The sequence below is a fragment of the Dendrobates tinctorius genome, unplaced genomic scaffold (assembly GCF_039654945.1).
Source record: "Dendrobates tinctorius isolate UK_male_01 unplaced genomic scaffold, ASM3965494v1 ptg000237l, whole genome shotgun sequence".
Taxonomy (NCBI): Eukaryota; Metazoa; Chordata; class Amphibia; order Anura; family Dendrobatidae; genus Dendrobates; species Dendrobates tinctorius.
Window position 1 is genome coordinate 3,526,853 of NW_027361904.1, and position 18,820 is coordinate 3,545,672.

At 44.4% G+C, this 18,820-nt stretch overlaps 1 protein-coding gene across 2 annotated transcripts in view; it reads right to left on the reverse strand.

Annotated features, from left to right (window-relative positions):
• Positions 1-3,011: 3,011 nt before the first annotated feature.
• LOC141060425 (uncharacterized) overlaps positions 3,012-18,820 on the reverse strand; it is a 38,014-nt gene continuing 22,205 nt past the window's right edge. Inside the window, exons 2-7 of one of the 2 annotated variants that reach the window (XM_073556673.1) lie at positions 13,365-13,467; positions 12,457-12,633; positions 12,250-12,373; positions 12,108-12,169; positions 11,749-11,890; positions 3,012-5,791 (exon numbers count right to left, since the gene is read on the reverse strand). In XM_073556673.1, coding sequence (XP_073412774.1) covers positions 4,305-5,791; positions 11,749-11,890; positions 12,108-12,169; positions 12,250-12,373; positions 12,457-12,633; positions 13,365-13,442 — 2,070 coding nt within the window. In that variant the 5' untranslated portion in view covers positions 13,443-13,467 and the 3' untranslated portion in view covers positions 3,012-4,304. The remainder of the gene's footprint in view (positions 5,792-11,748; positions 11,891-12,107; positions 12,170-12,249; positions 12,374-12,456; positions 12,634-13,364; positions 13,468-18,820) is intronic. The other variant, XM_073556674.1, reaches the window with a different exon arrangement.

Sequence of the window (18,820 nt, forward strand, 5' to 3'; positions counted from 1 at the left end):
ATACAGACTTCCAGCAGTTCCTGAGGGTGGCAGTTTCAGTAGAGGGCACAGTACGTCATTTTCAGTATAGAGCCCTTCCCTTTGGTCTCTCAGCAGCACCCAGGGTTTTTACAAAGTTAGTGGCCGAAGTTATGGCTCACTTACGAGAGGTTGACGTCTTAATCATTCCATATTTAGACGATTTCTTGATTGTAGGAAAATCGGTGGGTCATTGTAAATCCCAGATAGAAAAAGCTAGATCCAGGTTAGAAAACCTGGGATGGATTTTAAACTACGAGAAATCCCGACTCCAGCCCTTAAAAATACAGAAATTTTTAGGGTTGATACTAAATTCAGACACTCAGCGGTGCCTGCTACCACTAGATAAATTACAAAAGATACAGGAGCAGGTTCTTCGGGCAATGGATAATCCATCTATGACCCTCAGACAGGCCATGTCCCTGTTAGGTTCTCTAACTTCATGCATCCCAGCAGTAAGGTGGGCACAGTTCCATACCAGAACCCTTCAAAATGACGTCTTGATTAATAGCAGGGCCCTTGGAGGCTCCTTACAGGGTCGGATGTGTCTAAGCCCCTCAACTGTTACATCACTGAGATGGTGGCTTGAGAGCGAGAACCTAGCGTCAGGGGTGCCCTGGATAACACAGATAACCCGTATTATAACCACAGACGCAAGTTCCTTCGGTTGGGGAGCCCATATGGGGGACATAGTGGTACAGGGCCAGTGGGATTCTAATTCTGAAATCTCATCCAACCAGAGAGAACTATTGGCGATAGAGCGGGCAGTCAAGAAACTCATTATCTACCTGCAGGGCCATCATGTGAGGATACACTCGGACAACCAGGTAGCGGTAGCATATGTCAACCACCAAGGTGGAACCCGCTCCAGCGCTCTGATGCAGATAACAGAACGGCTCCTCCAGATAGCAGAGAGAAATTGTCTATCTTTGACCGCGCTCCACATCAGCGGAAAGGACAATGTAAGAGCAGACTTTTTAAGCCGCAAGGCTCTAAGACAAGGAGAATGGGCTTTGAACAAAGATATTTACCGCCAGATTGTCCGCAGATGGGGCCAGCCAGAGGTAGACCTCTTTGCCACCAGAAAAAACAGAAAAGAAAGATTGTTCTGCTCTCTGAACCCCAGGGAAAATCCCCTGGCGGTGGATGCCCTACTGATAAGATGGGACTTTTCTCTGGCATACGCCTTCCCACCATTGAATCTTCTTCCTCTGGTAGTCAGGAAGATCAGAGAGGATCAGGCAAGAGTCATACTGATTGCCCCCTTTTGGCCCAGGAGGACCTGGTTCGCGTGGTTGAGGACCATGTCGGTAGGCGATCCCTGGGTACTGCCGAACCTTCCGGATCTCCTCTACCAGGGGCCAGTCAGCCACCCACAAGTAGCGGGACTTCATTTGACGGCGTGGTATTTGAAAGGTCACTATTAAAAAATAGAGGGTTCTCCAAGAACTTAATTGACACCCTCCTAAAAAGCAGAAAATTAACCACCACTAATATCTATGCTAGGACCTGGAAACGCTTCCTGTCCACCTTTCACTTTGACATCAGAGATGGAATTCCCACGAAACATATTCTGGAATTTCTCCAGAAAGGTTTCGAATTGGGTCTCTCCACAAGTACGCTAAAAGTACAAGTTTCAGCCTTAGGGGCCCTGTTTGCAGCTGATATTGCAAAAGATTATTGGGTAGCAAGGTTCATCAGAGCAGCGGCCAGATCGAGACCTATACACAAAGACAGATGCGTACCGTGGGACTTAAACTTAGTCCTTACAGCCATGACAGAAAGTCCGTTTGAACCTTTAGATTCCGCCTCACTAAAGATTATATCTCTTAAGACAGCATTCCTGGTAGCAATAACATCCGCGCGTAGGGTGAGCGATATACAGGCACTTTCCAGATTGCCTCCTTACACAGAGTTCTTACAGGATAGAGTAATCCTAAGGCCAGATCCAGCATACCTTCCCAAGGTAGCAACACAATTCCACAGGACACAGGAGATAGTTCTGCCTTCCTTCCTCCCTAACCCAACCAACCCTAAAGAGCAGAAACTCCAGGCGTTAGATATTAGAAGATGCTTACTGACATATTTAGCAGCCACGGATCCTTGGAAGAAGGAGAACGCATTATTCCTATCCTTCCAAGGTTCCAGGAAAGGATACAGAGTATCAAAACGCACATTAGCAAGGTGGATTAGGGAGGCTATCTCTCTTGCCTACACAGCAGGTGGCGGTCCGGCTCCACAGAACCTGAGGGCACATTCCACTCGGGCCATGGCATCATCCTGGGCGGAGAGATCTGGAGTATCAATTGATCAAATATGTAAGGCGGCCACCTGGTCATCTTCCACCTTTTTTAACCACTATCGGTTAGACATGGGTGCCTCCTCAGACCTCACCTTCGGGCTAAGGGTGCTGCAGGCTGTAGTCCCTCCCTAAGTTAGTTTACATCTCTGTAATTCTCTCGTGGTGCTGTCATGGGAGTCCGAATAAAGTATTAAGTTACGTACCGGTAACGGTATTTTTCGGAGGCCCATGACAGCACCCTTAGTTCCCTCCCTTGCTCACATATAGGGGTGCACTCCTTAGAAGATTGTTCATAGAATCACCTTATGTGGGAGATGGTATGAAATAATTCTGTTAAATAGGGTAGATAGGTTGTATATATCATATGTTGTGTACTAACCATGGTAGCCTCTCAAGCTCTGTAATCCAACTGATGCGTGGGAGAGGTGCCGCCCTTTTGTATCTGTAGGTTTCCTGTTCCTATAGGGCGGATCCCCTCTCTCGTGGTGCTGTCATGGGCCTCCAAAAAATACCGTTACCGGTACGTAACTTAATACTTTTTTGCCACGTTTTTTATTATTTTTTTATGAAATTCACTGAAAAGGTTAACTAGCATGACAGTTTTATAGGTTGGGTCATTTTGGACGCAATGACACCAATTATGTGTATTTTTTTGTTTATTTTTTTACAGAAATACACCCATTTACTGGAATAATATTTTTTGGTTTATTTAATGATTTTTTCAAAATATTCTTACAAGGTTTTTTCTTACTTAGTCCCACTCTGGGACTTTATCTGTTCGCTGATATAATGCATTGCAGTGTGACACTGACAAAATCCTCTTAGACCATGCTCCTGGCAAGGCCTAATAGGCTTGCTCTAGCTCTCTGACCCAGAGGTTGTCAAGACGAGCCTACTCCCTTCTCCCAGCCTTCTAAATGCTATAATCGTGGCATTTAGGGAGTTAAATAGCCTAGAGCGGTGTGATTACCGGACCTGGCAGTGACAACCAAGTCTTGTCTATAACTTTATGCTGAGCTTCCAGTAGTGATTGTGTGGGCACAGCTCCTTTCAGGGGTTAATCTCACAGAATGAGACATACTGAAAATTACCCTCCCATTTTTTCCTGACCCAGGATATGTGCTCCACCTTCTCTCTTCTAGCTGAGTTTATCCCGTTTCTCCCCAAATATTTAAGAGACCGCTTATTATAGCCTCTGTGATTGTGTGCAGCTATTCACATTCCTGTATGAAGGTCCTTCTACATGATGTAGAGCAGCCAGCAGTAGCTTCATCAGCGGAGGAGCACTGTTGGCTTCCTGCTCTCCAAATGGTGAGGCGCTCCTGCAGAGCGCTGGAAGCACACTGCAGCCTCTACTGTCTGCTGTTCTACCAAAGAGCAGAAATTCACACTGCAGCCTCTAGTGATTGCTGTTCCACCAAAGGGCAGGAGCACACAGCAAACACTTGTGATTGCTGCTCCACCAATCAGAGAGCAGGAGCACACTGCAACCTCTTGTGACTGCTGCTCCATCAGAGAGCAGGAGGACACTGCAGCCTCTAGTGATTGCTGTTCCACCAAAGGGCAGGAGCACACAGCAAACACTTTTGACTGCTGCTCCACCAATCAGAGAGCAGGAGCACACTGCAACCTCTTCTGACTGCTGCTCTACCAATCAGCGAGCAGGAGCACACTGCAACCTCTTCTGACTGCTGCTCTACCAATCAGAGAGCAGGAGCACACTGCAGCCTCTTGTGACTGCTGCTCCATCAGAGAGAAGGAGGACACTGCAGCATCTTGTGACTGCTGCTCCACCAATCAGAGAGTAGGAGCACACTGCAGCCTCTTGTGACTGCTGCTCCACCAATCAGCATGATACAACTGTGTCGGCAGAGCATTCAAATGTACTTTATAGCTGCCAAATTAATGTGTGGTTGAGCGGTGAAAATGACCATTGTATTTTATCTTGTACCGTTTCTCTATTAAAAAATTAATACACTTGCATCTACTTTGTGTGAATTCTCTGATGTCTAATGAGAATTGATTTTTGTGTAAAACACTTCCCACAATCAAAACAAGTAAATGGCTTCTCCCCTGTGTGAATTATTTGATGTCGGATAAGAACTGATTTTTTGGCAAAGCATTTCCCACATTCTGAACATGAGAATAGCTTCTCCCCTGTGTGGTTTTTTTGATGTTTAAAAAGATTTGATTTGTGACTAAAACATTTTCCACATTGCGGACATGGAAATGTTTTTTCTTTGTGCGTTCTTTGATGTACAATTAGTACTGACTTTTGTTTAAAGCATTTTCCGCACAGAGTACATGTGAAAGGCCTCTCTACTGTGTGAATTATTTGATGTCTAGCAAGAACTGATTTTTTGGAAAAGCATTTCCCACATTCTGAACATGAGAATGGCTTCTCCATTGTGTGAGTTTTTTGATGTTTAAAAAGATTTGATTTGAGCATAAAACATTTTCCACATTCTAGACATGAAAATGTTTTTCCTATGTGAGTTCTTTGATGTGCATTTAGAAGTGACCCTTCGTTAAAACATTTTCCACATACAGTACATGAAAATGGCTTCTCCCCTGTGTGAATTATTTGATGTCTAGCAAGACCTGATTTCTGAGTGAAACATTTCCCACATTCCGAACACGAAAATGGTTTCTCCCCTGTGTGAGATTTTAAGTGTACAAGAAGATGTGATTTCCAATTAAAACATTTTTCACATTCTGAGCATGGATATGGCTTCTCCCCTCTGTGATTTTTTAGATGCGCATGATACTGTGATTTCCAAGTAAAACTTCTTCCACATTCTGAACATAAATATGGCTCTCCTGTGTGAATTCTATGATGTCTTGCAAGATCCGATTTCTGAGTAAAACATTTTCCACATTCTGAACATAAATACGGCTTCTCCCCTTTGTGAGTTTTTAGATGTACAATAAGCTTTGATTTCCAAGTAAAACATTTACCGCATTCTGAACATATAAATGGCTTCTCTCCTGTGTGAGTTTTTAAATGTGCAACAAGCTGAGAATTCCAAGTAAAACATTTTCCACATTCTGAACATGAAAATGGCTTCACCCCTGTGTGAGTTTTTAGATGTGCAGCAAGCTTTGATTTCTGTGTAAAACATTTTCCACATTCTGAACATGTAAATGGCTTCTCCCCTGAGTGCGATTTTTGATGTGCAGCAAGCCGTGATTTCCAAGTAAAACATTTTCCACATTCTGAACATGAATATGGCTTCTCCCCTGTGTGAGTTCTGTGCTGTTGAACATCTTTTCTGAGACTTTCTTTTTGTTTAACATTTTCTGATGAATCAGGAGATAGAACTTGTATGAAAGGATTAGATGACTGATCTTGCATGTGAAGGTCTGAATATACATCCGAGATAATGGCGTGCTCTTCATAGCTATGAAGTATATCATAATTATCTTCTTTAATATCTGAAGATAGATATCCCTCTGAGCTCCAAGTACTGTCTGCCAAAAAATAAGACTGTGTTTATTATTTTGAAATAATAGAAGATTGAAATCAATATTTATATTCTTTAGAACAATTATTTCTGCCTCACATTAAATTAAAAAAAATGATCAAAAAGACAAATGGACCCCAAAATATTAGTAAAAATGCAAATCATTAAGGAAAAAGACAAGCCCTGATATTTCTTTGGAAACATGAAAACGTTATGGTTCTCTAAATATGATGCAAACAAAAGTTTATTTTTTTACTGTGGTTTTCTTATGGAAAAGTAGTAAAACATTTAGAAATGATCAATAAGGTGTCACTTTGATCATATTAAAAAAATTGATAAAAAGTAATATTTCAGTGAAAACTACAGCTTGTGGATCATATAAAAATAAGAAGTTTTCCTTTTCTAAAAAAAAATGAAAGTTTAAAATAATATTGACAGGTTTTTTTTTTTCATTTCTTTTCTGTAAAGCAAAAATAGTAACCAAAAAGTAACCAAAAAAACTAAATGTGCAATTCTTTATATCTTATCTTGCAACGACACCAAAAACAGCTTGTTAATATACATGTTGTTGAAAGGGAATCTGTCATCGTGTTTTTGCTATTTAATCTGAGAGAGCAGCCTGATCTAGGGGCTGAGACCCTGATTCTAGCGATGTGTCTCTTTCTCAGCAGCTTGCTGTAGTTTCAATACAATCAGTGTTTTATCAGCAGGAGCTGATCATTAGATGACTGTCACATGCCAGGCAGTCCAGCTAATCTGTGTAACGCCTGCCTCCACCACTGATTGGCAGTTTGCTGACAGTGTACTCAGGAACCTGCCAATCAGTGGTGTCGGCAGGGTAATACACAATTCAGCATTCTGAGCCCTGCTACATCTTCAGCAGAGAAAACAGGGATTCTATCAAAACTACAGGAAGCAGCGCAGAAAGTGACACATCGCTGAAATTAGGCTGTCTGTGCCTACGTCATGCTGCTCTCAGATTACATAGCAAACACATACTAACGTAGTAACATAGTTAGCAAGGCCGAAAAAAGACATTTGTCCATCCAGTTCAGCCTATATTCTGTCAGAATAAATCCTCAGATCTACGTCCTTCTAAGGAACCTAATAACTTTAAGATATGCTGACACATTCAGTTTAAAATAAATAAATAAATCCAGAATTACTTTCTACCTTCCCTTGCCTGGCTCTGCAGCCTAAAGACACGCCCCAGAGGATACTGGGAGCCACACCCCTTTAGTAAACAAAATACAATTTAACCCTTATCAAAAAGGCTTGTATCTCTGGAACCGTATGGCGGATTAAGGCTAAGTGCACACGTACCGGAATTCTCGCGGAAATTACCGCGAGAATTCCGGAATTCCAGTCCGCGGGAAAATCGCATTTTAAATTCCCGCGATTTTCCCGCGGAAAAACTAGCATTTTGCAAGCGGAATTAGCTTGCAAAATGCTAGCGTTTTCCAAGCGATCTGTAGCATCGCTTGGAGAACTGATTGACAGGTTGGTCACACTCGTTATACATAGTGTTTGACGAGTGTGACCAACTTTTTACTACTGAGGCCGCCTATGCAGCATCAGTAGTAAAAGATAGAATGTAAAAAAAAAATAAAAAACGGTGTTATTCTCACCCTCCGACGTCCCGCGCATCCGTTCCCAGTAATCCTTTGCGAAAATGCCCGCGATGACGTCAGTTCTCGCGGGATCGCGACGTCTCGCGGTCATTCGCGATGACGTCGCGCGAATGACCGCGAGACTTCGCGATCCCGCGAGAACGGACGTCATCACGAGCATTTTCGCAAAGGACTACTGGGACCGGAGCGTGAAGAGAAGCGGGAAGGCTGCGCGGGACGTCGGAGGGTGAGAATAACAATATTTTTTATTTTAAATTCTATTTTTTACAGGGATATGGTACCCAAAGCCCGGAGGACAGTCTCCTCTCCTCCGGACCTTGGGTACCATCGGCAATTGTTCTGCTTACTTTCCGCATGGTGTGCACAGCCACATGCGGGAAATAAGCGGAACAATGCATTCCTATGGGTGCGGGATCGCCGCGATTCCGCAAATTAATGAGCATGCTGCGGTTTTTACCGCGAAGCGATTCCGCCGCGGTAAAAACCGCAGCATTAGCACAGCATTGCGGAATCCCATAGGAATGCATGGGATGCTTATTTTTCGCGTTTTCGCTGCAAAATCGCGCGGTTAAAACCGCCGCGGAAACGCGAAAAAAATGCAACGTGTGAACTCACCCTTAAAATAATAAATTAATAATAATACTCAGGGGAGCATCAAGAATAAAACAAGAGTAAAAATTTAGAGGTATTTAGTTTAGTAGTTTATGTGCTAACAGGCTTGGAGTCGGTGGGCCCTTGTGCAGATATGTGCCCCCAAACCCCATTGTATGGGCAGTACATGGTATAATTCACTTGATTTACTCTTTACACAAAAAGCAGCATATCATCGCTCATTAACCAGACTATCCAGTTAACTATTATATCAAACCACAGGTACATTTGTGAACGAGGGAAGTGGAAAATTTGCATGCAGATGAAAAGTGGGCCCCCTAAGTCAATGTTACTGGTGGGGCCTTGGCAATCAATCCACTGCTAATGACGATCTACCTCTAGGTCTCCTCCTCCGAGTCCCTGGTGAGCAGCATTACTGACACTCAGAGCAGTTATCTCCCATCCTCTTCTGTTTTTAGGTGTCAAGTCTCCATGTTTTGTATTTTTTAATCTTTTTGCTTTTTTTGTCCCTACATTTTTTAAAATTCTTTTCCTTAGTCAGAAATGACATCAGATGATAAATTATACTTATGTGAGTCGCCGATTTCTTCATCTCTAGCTGTATATTATCACCCATATTATAAATGACGACCTGTGACCTCACATATAACATTATTTCAAATGAAGGGTGTGACAAAATCACTGGTAAAGTGCTGGAGGGGAGATATGTTTCACTACGCCTAATGGCGTCAGTGATATAAAACCCAGAGTTTTTCCTCCAGCACACTAAGTGTTGTGAGGGTTAAGCTAAGTTGCATAATGGGATGGCTTTTATGTGGAAATCCATAGAGCAGGTGGGAGGATGTCCACCTTATCTTCACCTGCATAGCCGGCTCCGCCGTGATCTGACAGGACCTGTGTGATGTCGCTGTTCGAGCTTTTATAAGGACGGCACCCTCAGGGTCTTCTGGACATTTCAAAGGAGATCTGGAAAGCGGAGGTAACACCCCCCCCGATCGTTTTTAACAAGTGGCCCAGATGCAGGACAGGATCGTGAGTGTGATGCCGATTGTGAGGGAGAGTCTTCTCCAAGCACAAGAGGCCCAGGCATTGGTCTACAATCAGTTGGAAAGACAGAGAAGACAGACAGTTTAGCCCAGGAGACCGGGTGTTGGTGTTGATCCCAACCGTTGAAAGTAAGTTCCTGGCTAAGTGGCAAGGGCCATACGAGGTGGTCAAAAAGTTGAGTGACATCAATTACAAGGTCCACCAACCAGGGAGAAGAAAACCATACCAGGTGTACCACATTAACCTGCTGAAACCATGGCAAGACAGGGATCCGGTAGAAGCAACATGCCTAGGGGCCCATCCTGAAACCAAGGTTGAGGATGTCACAGTGGCAGAGACACTGTCGCCGGACCAGAAACAACAGTGCCATGAACTTCAGCGGAACTGAGACCTGTTTTCGGAGTTACCAGGATGTACACAGGTTGTGGAGCAAGAAATCCTGACTGAACTGCATGTGAGGGTGAACCAAAGGACATATTGGATTCCCGAAGCCCGCTGCGAGGTGATCTCTAAGGCGGTGAGAAGAATGTTGAGCCTGGGCATTATCGAGGAGTCAAAGAGGGGCTGGTCCAGCCCTATTGTCCTTGTGCCAAAGCCGGATGGAGAGTGGTGTTTCTGTAACAATTACAGGAAGCTCGGTGAGATGTTCCAAATGCGATGCATATCCGATGTACTGGGTCAATGAGCTTATTGAGAGGGTAGGGTCAGCCAGATATATCACCACCCTGGACCTAAAGAAAGGGTACTGACAAATTCTCCTGTCTCCAAGTGTCAAGGAGATGACCTTCTCTACACCTGACGAGTGCTTCCAGTTTACCCGCATGCTGTTCAGACTACAAGGAGCCCCAACTACCTTCCTGAGGACTATGGACCACATCCTAGCCCCTCACAAGAAGTACTCCACTGCTTACTTGGATGACCTTGTGAGCTTCAGCCGGGATTGGGAAGTCACCTGCAGAAGGTCCAGGAAGTACTGGATGCATTGAGGTAGGCACGACTTACCATAAACCCAAAGAAGTGTACTCTCGGGAAAGAAGAGGCAAATTATTTGGGCTACGTCATTAAAAGGGGTGAGATAAAGCCACAAATTGACAAGGCAATCCAGAAGTGGCCTCAGACGTTCTCCAAAAAGCAGGTTAGGGCATTTCTGGGAATTGTGGCGATTTATCCCGAATTTCGCCATGATAGCCGCCCCCCCGACGGACCTTCTCAAGGGCACAAAATTGTCAATATTCAAATGGTCCTATGAAGCGGAGATGGCATTCCAGTCATTGAGGCTCGTGCTGTGCAGACACCTGGAGGAGTTTGTGCTCCAGACGGACGCCTCCGAGGTCAGTTTGGGAGCTATGTTGTCCCAGGAAATAGATGAAGATGAACATCCAGTCCTATACCTGAGTAGGAAATTCTCCTCCTGTGAGAACTATGCCATCGTGGAGAAAGAGTGCTTGGCCATCAAGTGGGCAATCGACACCCTGAGATACTACCTGTTAGGCAGAAAGTTCAGGCTAGTGTCAGATCATACCCCCATGAGATGGATGATGGAAAACAAGAGGAAGAGGTGACTAGGTGAATTCTGGCGCTCCAGGACTTTACATTTCATGCGGAGCACAGTCCAGGGAACTTGCATGGGAATGCAGATGCCCTATCTAGAGTCCCCTGCTTTGCTCTTGAAGGTGCCAAAACCCCCAGCTTTGGGAAGGGGGAATATGTGACGAAGTCATTGGTAAAGTGCTGGAGGGGAGTTATCTTTCATTATGCCTAATGGCGTCAGTGATATAAAACCCAGATCTTTTTCCTCCGGCACACCAAGTGTTGTGATGGTTAAATTAAGCTACGTTGCATAATTGGCTGGAATTTATGTGGACATCCATAGAGTGGGTGGAAAGATGTCCACCTTATTTCCCCCTGCAGAGCCAGCACTGTCGTGAGCTGACAGGACCTGTGTGATGTCACAGTCATGTGATCAGTCACATGGTCTGGGGCTTAAGTAGCTGGCCTCCAAAGGCAGCTATAATCAGTGTCTGGAGAGGAAGCACTGAAGGTAAGTGTTTGTGCCTGTGTCAAAGGACCTGAACCGTGGAGATTGCTAACCGTGAGTGGGCTGATCCCTGCTAGGAGAAGGACTGTGTTTTGTTTTGCCCAGAGAGCCGTGTTTACTTTTTTCCAGCTTGGTTTATGCTGCATTTTAAACCAAGCCCGTTCTTAAAAAGACAGTGTTCCATTTCTACCTCTGTGTCCAGCTGAGTCGACCTACCACAGGGGGTTAACACTAGAACCGCAAAAAATTTGACATATCTATAACAGCTGGAAAGGGTCAATTTGACCCTCATAGGAAATGCACTAAAATCTTCCAAATTGGAATTAAATTGCAATAACCTTTTTATTAAATATTATCTTTCTATCGACTGAGTCGACTAAAGACATTTTTTACACTAAAATTTGCACTTTTCTTGTACATTTTCCACAGACAACTTTGTGGCACTTCTCGCAGAAATCACTTGTCTTATTGCCTTTGCAGGGACCAATTTGGCACTTCTTCCGATTCTTAGATGGTCCTGCTACCTCAAATTCTTCTACTTGACATTCTCCTTCTTCTTGAAAAAATGTAACAGCTGAAATAAATAGTTTTATATGGAGAATGAGAAGAATCTGTTACCCACAGGTCAGTACTCACCTGGGTGGTTACCTGTAGGGGTCCCCTCTTTACACCACTGATTGACCCTCACATTTGGGGTCTCATCTTGACACCGCTGATCGCCCCTCACATTTCTCTCTGGAGCATTAATATTGTTCAGATCTTTATCCGGATCCAAAAGCTGCAAAACAAATATTGTAAAAGTCCCCGATGATCAGAGAAGCCCCGGGAACGATGGTGAGAAAATACGGACATGTGATGTCTGTGGTCAGCTGTGATCCTGCCGTCTCCACCGCTCTCATTACACAAGTATAAAACATATAATACTGGAGGAGAAAACAAGACTGAACACAAGGACGTCACAGCCGTCTACACATCATAGGGAGATCTCCATCTACCTGATGGTCCTGTGGAGGAGGAGCGGGACATCTCTCTGGGGTTGTCCTCTTACTGGAGAGAACTGAGGAGACACAGACAGGACTGACATCATTATTAGATACAGAGAATTATAGGCTGTGTGTGTTTAGTCCAGTCTATTACCTGGTGATGTGCGGGGCCGGTGCTCCTCCATCATCACCTCCTGGTACAGATCCTTGTGTCCTTCTAGATACTCCCACTCCTCCATGGAGAGATAGACGGTGACGTCCTGACACCTTATAGGAACCTGACACACACAATCATACCATCATCACCCAGAATCCTCCAGTGCTGTCCTGTATAATGTCCCAGCATTCCCAGCAGTGTCACCTCTCCAGTCAGCAGCTCAATCATCTTCCTGGTAAGTTCTAGGATCTTCTGGTCATTGATGTCCTCATGTATCCGGGGGTGAGGTGAAGGCCCCAGGATTGGGCTCAGGGTTCCTCCCCGTCCTTCAGACACAGGAGCCTGACAGCGATCACTAGAGGTCTTCACTACTGTGTAATCCTGAGTGTGGAGACATTAATAATATCACTACAGACATCTCCAGAGTCCATCACCTCTCCGATCATATCCCCTGTTATTCCCATTGATAATGATGTCATGTGATGACATCAGAACCTCTCACCACTCCGGTCATATCCTCTGTTATTCTCATACATAATGAGGTCATGTGATGACATCAGAGCCTCTCACCTCTCCGGTCATATCCCCCGTTATTCCCATAGATAATGAGGTCATGAGATGACATCAGAGCCTCTCACCTCTCCGGTCATATCCCCTGTTATTCCCATAGATAATGAGGTCATGTGATGACATCAGAGCCTCTCACCTCTCCGGTCATATCCCCTGTTATTCCTATAGATAATGAGATCATGTGATGACATCAGAGCCTCTCACCTCTCCGGTCATATCCCCTGTTATTCCCATAGATAATGAGGTCATGTGATGACATCAGAGCCTCTCACCTCTCCGGTCATATCCCCTGTTATTCCCATAGATAATGAGGTCATGTGATGACATCAGAACCTCTCACCTCTCCGGTCATATCCCGTTATTCCCATAGATAATGAGGTCATGTGATGACATCAGAACCTCTCACCTCTTCGGTCATATCCCCTGTTATTCCCATAGATTATGAGGTCATGTGATGACATCAGAGCCTCTCACCTCTCCGGTCCTATCCCCTGTTATTCCCATAGATTATGAGGTCATGTGATGACATCAGAGCCTCTCACCTCTCTAGTAAGATGAAAGATTATCTCTAGAGTGAGCTTTAATATCTTCTCCACCATATTTTCTCTATCCTTATTCATCCTTGATGGGTCAATCAGGAAAAATCTATTTAGAGAAAAAGTGGCTGAGATGATGCTTTTTTAAAAAAAAGAAAAATGAAAAACACAAATTAACTGTAGATAATAAGGGGAGATATCTAAGTAAATATACAAAGTGTAGATGTTGTATTCTCTCTGCATGTGCTGAGGAGATGAATAACTTGACAGGGTAGCTCCTCCACATGTGAGATAAAAGCTGTGTCAAATGATGTCACTTGTTCACATGACAGCCGCAGCCAATCAGTGGCGGCATTGATTATATGAGTAACATAATGAATTTACAACCACTAATATTGCTCTTGCAAATTATGTAAATTAAGACTGAAAATTACCACAGGTAATCAGTGTGGAAATGCTGTAGGATTTACAAGTGTTTTTTGATAACTAAATACACATTTATCTCATGTATTTGTTTATAGGAACACATAACAATCGCCTAGTCACAAAGACAGAAATTTATAAAATGGACATCTGTGCTGTTTTTGGTAGAGTTATTAATCTGCTAATCTCTGATAAGTGATAAAATAAGTCATACACAGATTCACACCGCAGATGTGATGACAGAACTCTAAGTGACCGGGACTGCGCAAAGTTTCAACTGTTTAGGTAAAAATAAAGGCAGTCACTGAAACTTCCCTCAGTCATTCTTACCTGAAACTTAAAGGGGTTCTCCACTAGTAGGACAATACCTTCTCATTCCACACACTTGGCCCCGATAAAATAAAAAAGCTTATACTTACCTCCCGTGTCGGCGCCATTCTTTAGATGTCGTAACTCGTCGTCCTGGGGATCTTGTGCAGTTGTATGACACATGGTGGTGTTACTGTCCCCCCATTCAGACAAAATGAACATGAAGAGGAAGTCAGATCAGCTCCTGTCTGACTTCTTCATGTTCAATTCGGCAGAAGACGGGGACTGTGATGCCAGTGCTGATTGGGTGCCAGGCACCATGTGTCATCACAACTGCATGAAAGTCCCCAAGACCACGAGTGCAGACATTGCTGGAAAGGCGCCGGCACAGGAGACGAGTATAAGTGTGACGCTAAGTCACCTCTCAAGCACAACCGTGAGATGGGATAGTCAAGGAGTCCGAGGTCGGAAGCCAGGAGGGTATGTCATAGACAAAGGCATAGTCGGGTAATGTTCCAAGGTCAGAATACCTGGAGATAGCAGATCAGGGTAGAAGAGGTTAAACAGACGGATGGTCAGAGCAAGGTTCAAAGTCAGGTAACAAAAGATCAGCAAACAGAAAGCAAAGCACAAAAAGAACAAACCACACAATAGCTGAATGTACATTTGTGAGAGGTCTAGGAGAAACAGACCCAGTTAAATAGCCTGGCAATCACCTGGGACAGTGGACACCTGGAGACAGCCAGCTCCTCCCAGTCTCAGGTTGGATGACTGAGCTGTCAATCAACACACCGACAGCTCAGCTCAACCCTGCACGAGACTGGATGGCTGAGCTGTCAGTTAGTGCGTCCCAGTCACACTGAGGGGTGGAACTGTTACAGTACCCCCTCTTCTAGGGGGGCCAACGGACCCCAGGCTTCCCAGGAAATTTTAGAAGGAAGACCCTGACTAACCACTCAGCCTTCACATCTTGAGCTTGTACCCAGGATCTCTCCTCTGGCCATATCCCCTCCAGTGGATGAGGTATTGGAGAGAATTACGGACCCTGTGAGAATCCACAACCCTCTGAACCTCATACTCTAAGCCACCGTCGACTGAAACCGATGGAGGCAGGGATGAGAGACAATGCCGAAGATACAAACAACTCGTTTAATAAGGATTTATGAAACACATTAGGGATGCGCAGGGATGGAGGAAGCTTTAATCTGAATGCCACAGGATTGACCACCTCCAGGATCTTATATAGACCAATAAACATTGGACCCAACTTTGCCGATGGCACTTTAAGTTTAATGTTCCTGGATGACAACCAAACCTTATCCCTAATCTTAAACACAGGACCCACTGAACGTCTTCTATCTGCCTTTCTTTTTTGAAGAATCTGCACAATCCCAATATTCTTTTGAACCTCTCTCCAGACATCTCCAAGTCTCTATACAGCGTACTCCACCCCAGGACATTCAGAACTAATCCTAGAATATTCACTGAAATGGTGATGAAAACCGTAATTACAGAAAAACGGTGAGGCTCCGGTAGACTGATTTACTCAACTGCAAAGAGGTAAAAACAAAGACCAGTACTCCTGCTGAGCTGTCACAAAGAATATTAATATTTATTCCAAAGTTTGATGTGTCCTCTCCATCTGACCATTAGTTTCAAGATGTTAAGCAGATGAAAATGACAAGTGAATCCTAAGTTTACTACAGAAAGCTCTCTAGAATTTAGAGACAAATTGTACTCCCCTATCAGACACAATAAGCAGAGGCATCCCATGTAACTTTACAATATGAGAAATAAATAACCTGGAAAGTGACTCTGCATTAATTAGTCCTGACAAAGGAACAAAATGAGCTTGTTTGCTGAATCAGTCAACTACCACCCATAAAGCAGTTTTCCCACCATAGGTAAATCTGAAATGAAATCCATGGACAAATGAGTCCATGGTCTTTCTGGAATTGGCAATAGTGCCAATTCCCAGGACGGACGCCTGTGACTGACTCTACCGCATGTGCACACTTCACAAACAGATATAAAATCTTTATTAGAATTATGCATGGACGGCCACCAAAAAAGTCTTGCAATGGCTTCCCGTGTAGCAGTAACCCCAGGATGATCACTCAACACCGAGTCACGAAATTCTTGTAAAACTCACAATCTTAGTGTCACAGGTGTACTGTGACAGAGAGGAGACAGATGACGACAGCATCTGATTTCTCTTACTCCTGCACTCATTAGAAGCCCTTCACCTTCATATTAGATGGTGCAGGTTTCTTCTAGCAGTGCAGTGGTTAATATGCTCATTTGAGAGCTCCTGGAAGCTTTCCTGCATTAAGGCCCTCAGCTGGTCCTGGCTAGCACTCATTGTCAGAGGATAGCTTATGCCACATGGCTGGTGGTTGTTATTGGGGAAGGCGTTTGGTGGATTTATCTGTGACTCTTGCTAGGTTTTGAGTGTGTGATAATTCCCTTTCTTCTCCTACTTTGGCTTCACCACATCCTCCACTCCCTGATGCATTCCTCTGTTGTCTGTGTGAGTATAAATGCATGTTTGGTATGTTTCGTTATCCCTGTTTGTATTACCTTGTTAGTCTGTTTGCTGTATTATGGTATACTACTACTCCCTTCTTCCCTGAGTGGGGTACAAACTGAGGGCAAATGCAGGAGCTAATGTAAGGGACGTGGCCCTGGCATCTTCACCATTAGAAGTAATCTGGAAAACAGGGCAAGCTAGGGTGCCCCTAGTGTTAGGGATAAAGAAGGAGAGCCCCTGGTCCCTTGACACCCGACAATAGTCGTGACACTTAAGTTCACAGACAGGCACAAATAATCTGGACTCTGGAGTAGCGAAAGGAACCAACGATGAAACTTTACGGATATCCTCTTCCAATTCCGAGGTTACCATGGAAATTACAATATCCTGAAGAATAATGGAGGTTCTGGAAGAGAAAATGAATTGAGACTACGAGATACCGCATCAGCTTTCACATTATTAGGCCATGTGCACACGATGCAGATTTGCAGCGGATCCGCAGCGGATTTTTCCGCGCAGAAACACTGCATATCCGCATTGTGATGTACAGTAGCATGTAAATCAATTTAAAAAAAAAACCGCTGTGCAGAACGCTGCGGATTTTTCCGCGCGGTTTTCTTGCGGTACAAAATATGCAGCATGTCACTTGTTTTGTGCGGTTTTCCACCTGCTCCATTCTCCAAATACGCAGGGGAAAACCGCACAAAAACCGCAATAAAAAAGGAAGAAATCCGCAGGAAAAATGCAGGTCATTTGACCTGCGGATTTCTTCAATTCTGCGCGGAAAAATCCGCAGTGCTAAAAAGTACGTCTGCACTTAGCCTTAGACTCCGGCCTGAATGTAATCGAAAAATTAAACCTAGAGAAAAACAAAGACCATCTGGTCTGTCTCAGAGTTCACCTTTTAGCTGATTTAATGTAAGCTAGAGTCCTGTGATCAGTGACCACAGTAACTGGATGAACCACCCCCTCAAAAAATGCCTCCATTCCTCAAAGGCCAATTTGACAGCAAGTAATTCACGATTCCCAACATCATAACTTCTTTCCGCAGACGAAAAGTTTTTAGAAAAAAAAAAAAGCACATGGACACCGATTAGTCAGCATTTTTGGCCCCTGGCCTTATTACAATCTTCAAAGAAGCATCCACCTCCACAATGAATGGTTCTTGGAGATTGGGTTGGATTACAACAGGAGCAGACACGAAACACTTAATTTTTTGAAAGCCCTGATAGCACCTGTCGACTAGTGATGGGCAGTCCGGCTCTTTTTGGTTATCCAGCGCTCATGGCTCCGCTCACCAAAAAGAGCCGGCTCTTTTTGGATCTTAAATGGATCCCTATTGCAGCCGTGTTCAGGTATCCGAAACTCCACCCACCTACCGCATAAACCCCGCCCAGTTTCTAGGAACAAATTAAATCACTGAGTGGGCGGAGTTTTGTTCGGGTGGGCGGAGTTTCATCTGCAGAACACGGGGATTTTACACCCAGTGAGAGCCATTCAGGGTGTAACGGGGTCTTCCAATCTCGGGTACCTCTTTCAGTACCACCCCGTGTTTCCGGAGGTCCACTCTGCTTTGGCTGGAGTCTGAATGAATGACGCTGGCTGGAATTCCTTGGTTACATGGGCGCATATAAAAGATCACTGCTTCTCCACATATTTCCAGTCTGACAACACTTTACTCACAGGACACAGAATATATCACACAGATACAGAGGGCAGGCCAATAGTAAAGCGGCAGGCCAGACATACATCACAATAGCTGCAGGTGGCCGGAGCCTGCCGATCTTTACAGTGGGAATTACAAAGGTGGGGGGGGCGGCTGGGCACAGCCTGTGGGCTGATGCATTAGGGACATGCATCTCCCATGGAACCTATTATACATACATATAACTGCACAACATATTCTGGGTGCTGAGTGGTTCCGTAACACGTAACACAGGGATTTTGGTGGCTCTCACTGGGGTGCCGGCTCTTTGTGTCGGATCGTTCGCGAACGACACATCACTACTGTCGACTAAACGTTGAGATTCTCCCGCTTACTGCTGACAAGATAAACCTCAAGAATGAAATTTCCTGAACAGAAAAAGCACATTTCTCCAAAGAGTTCTCCCTCAATTTCCGTTACACAACAAGGACATGTTCCTGGTGAGAGTCCAAATCTGGCGAGAATATTAGAATAACATCCAGGTAAATCACAACA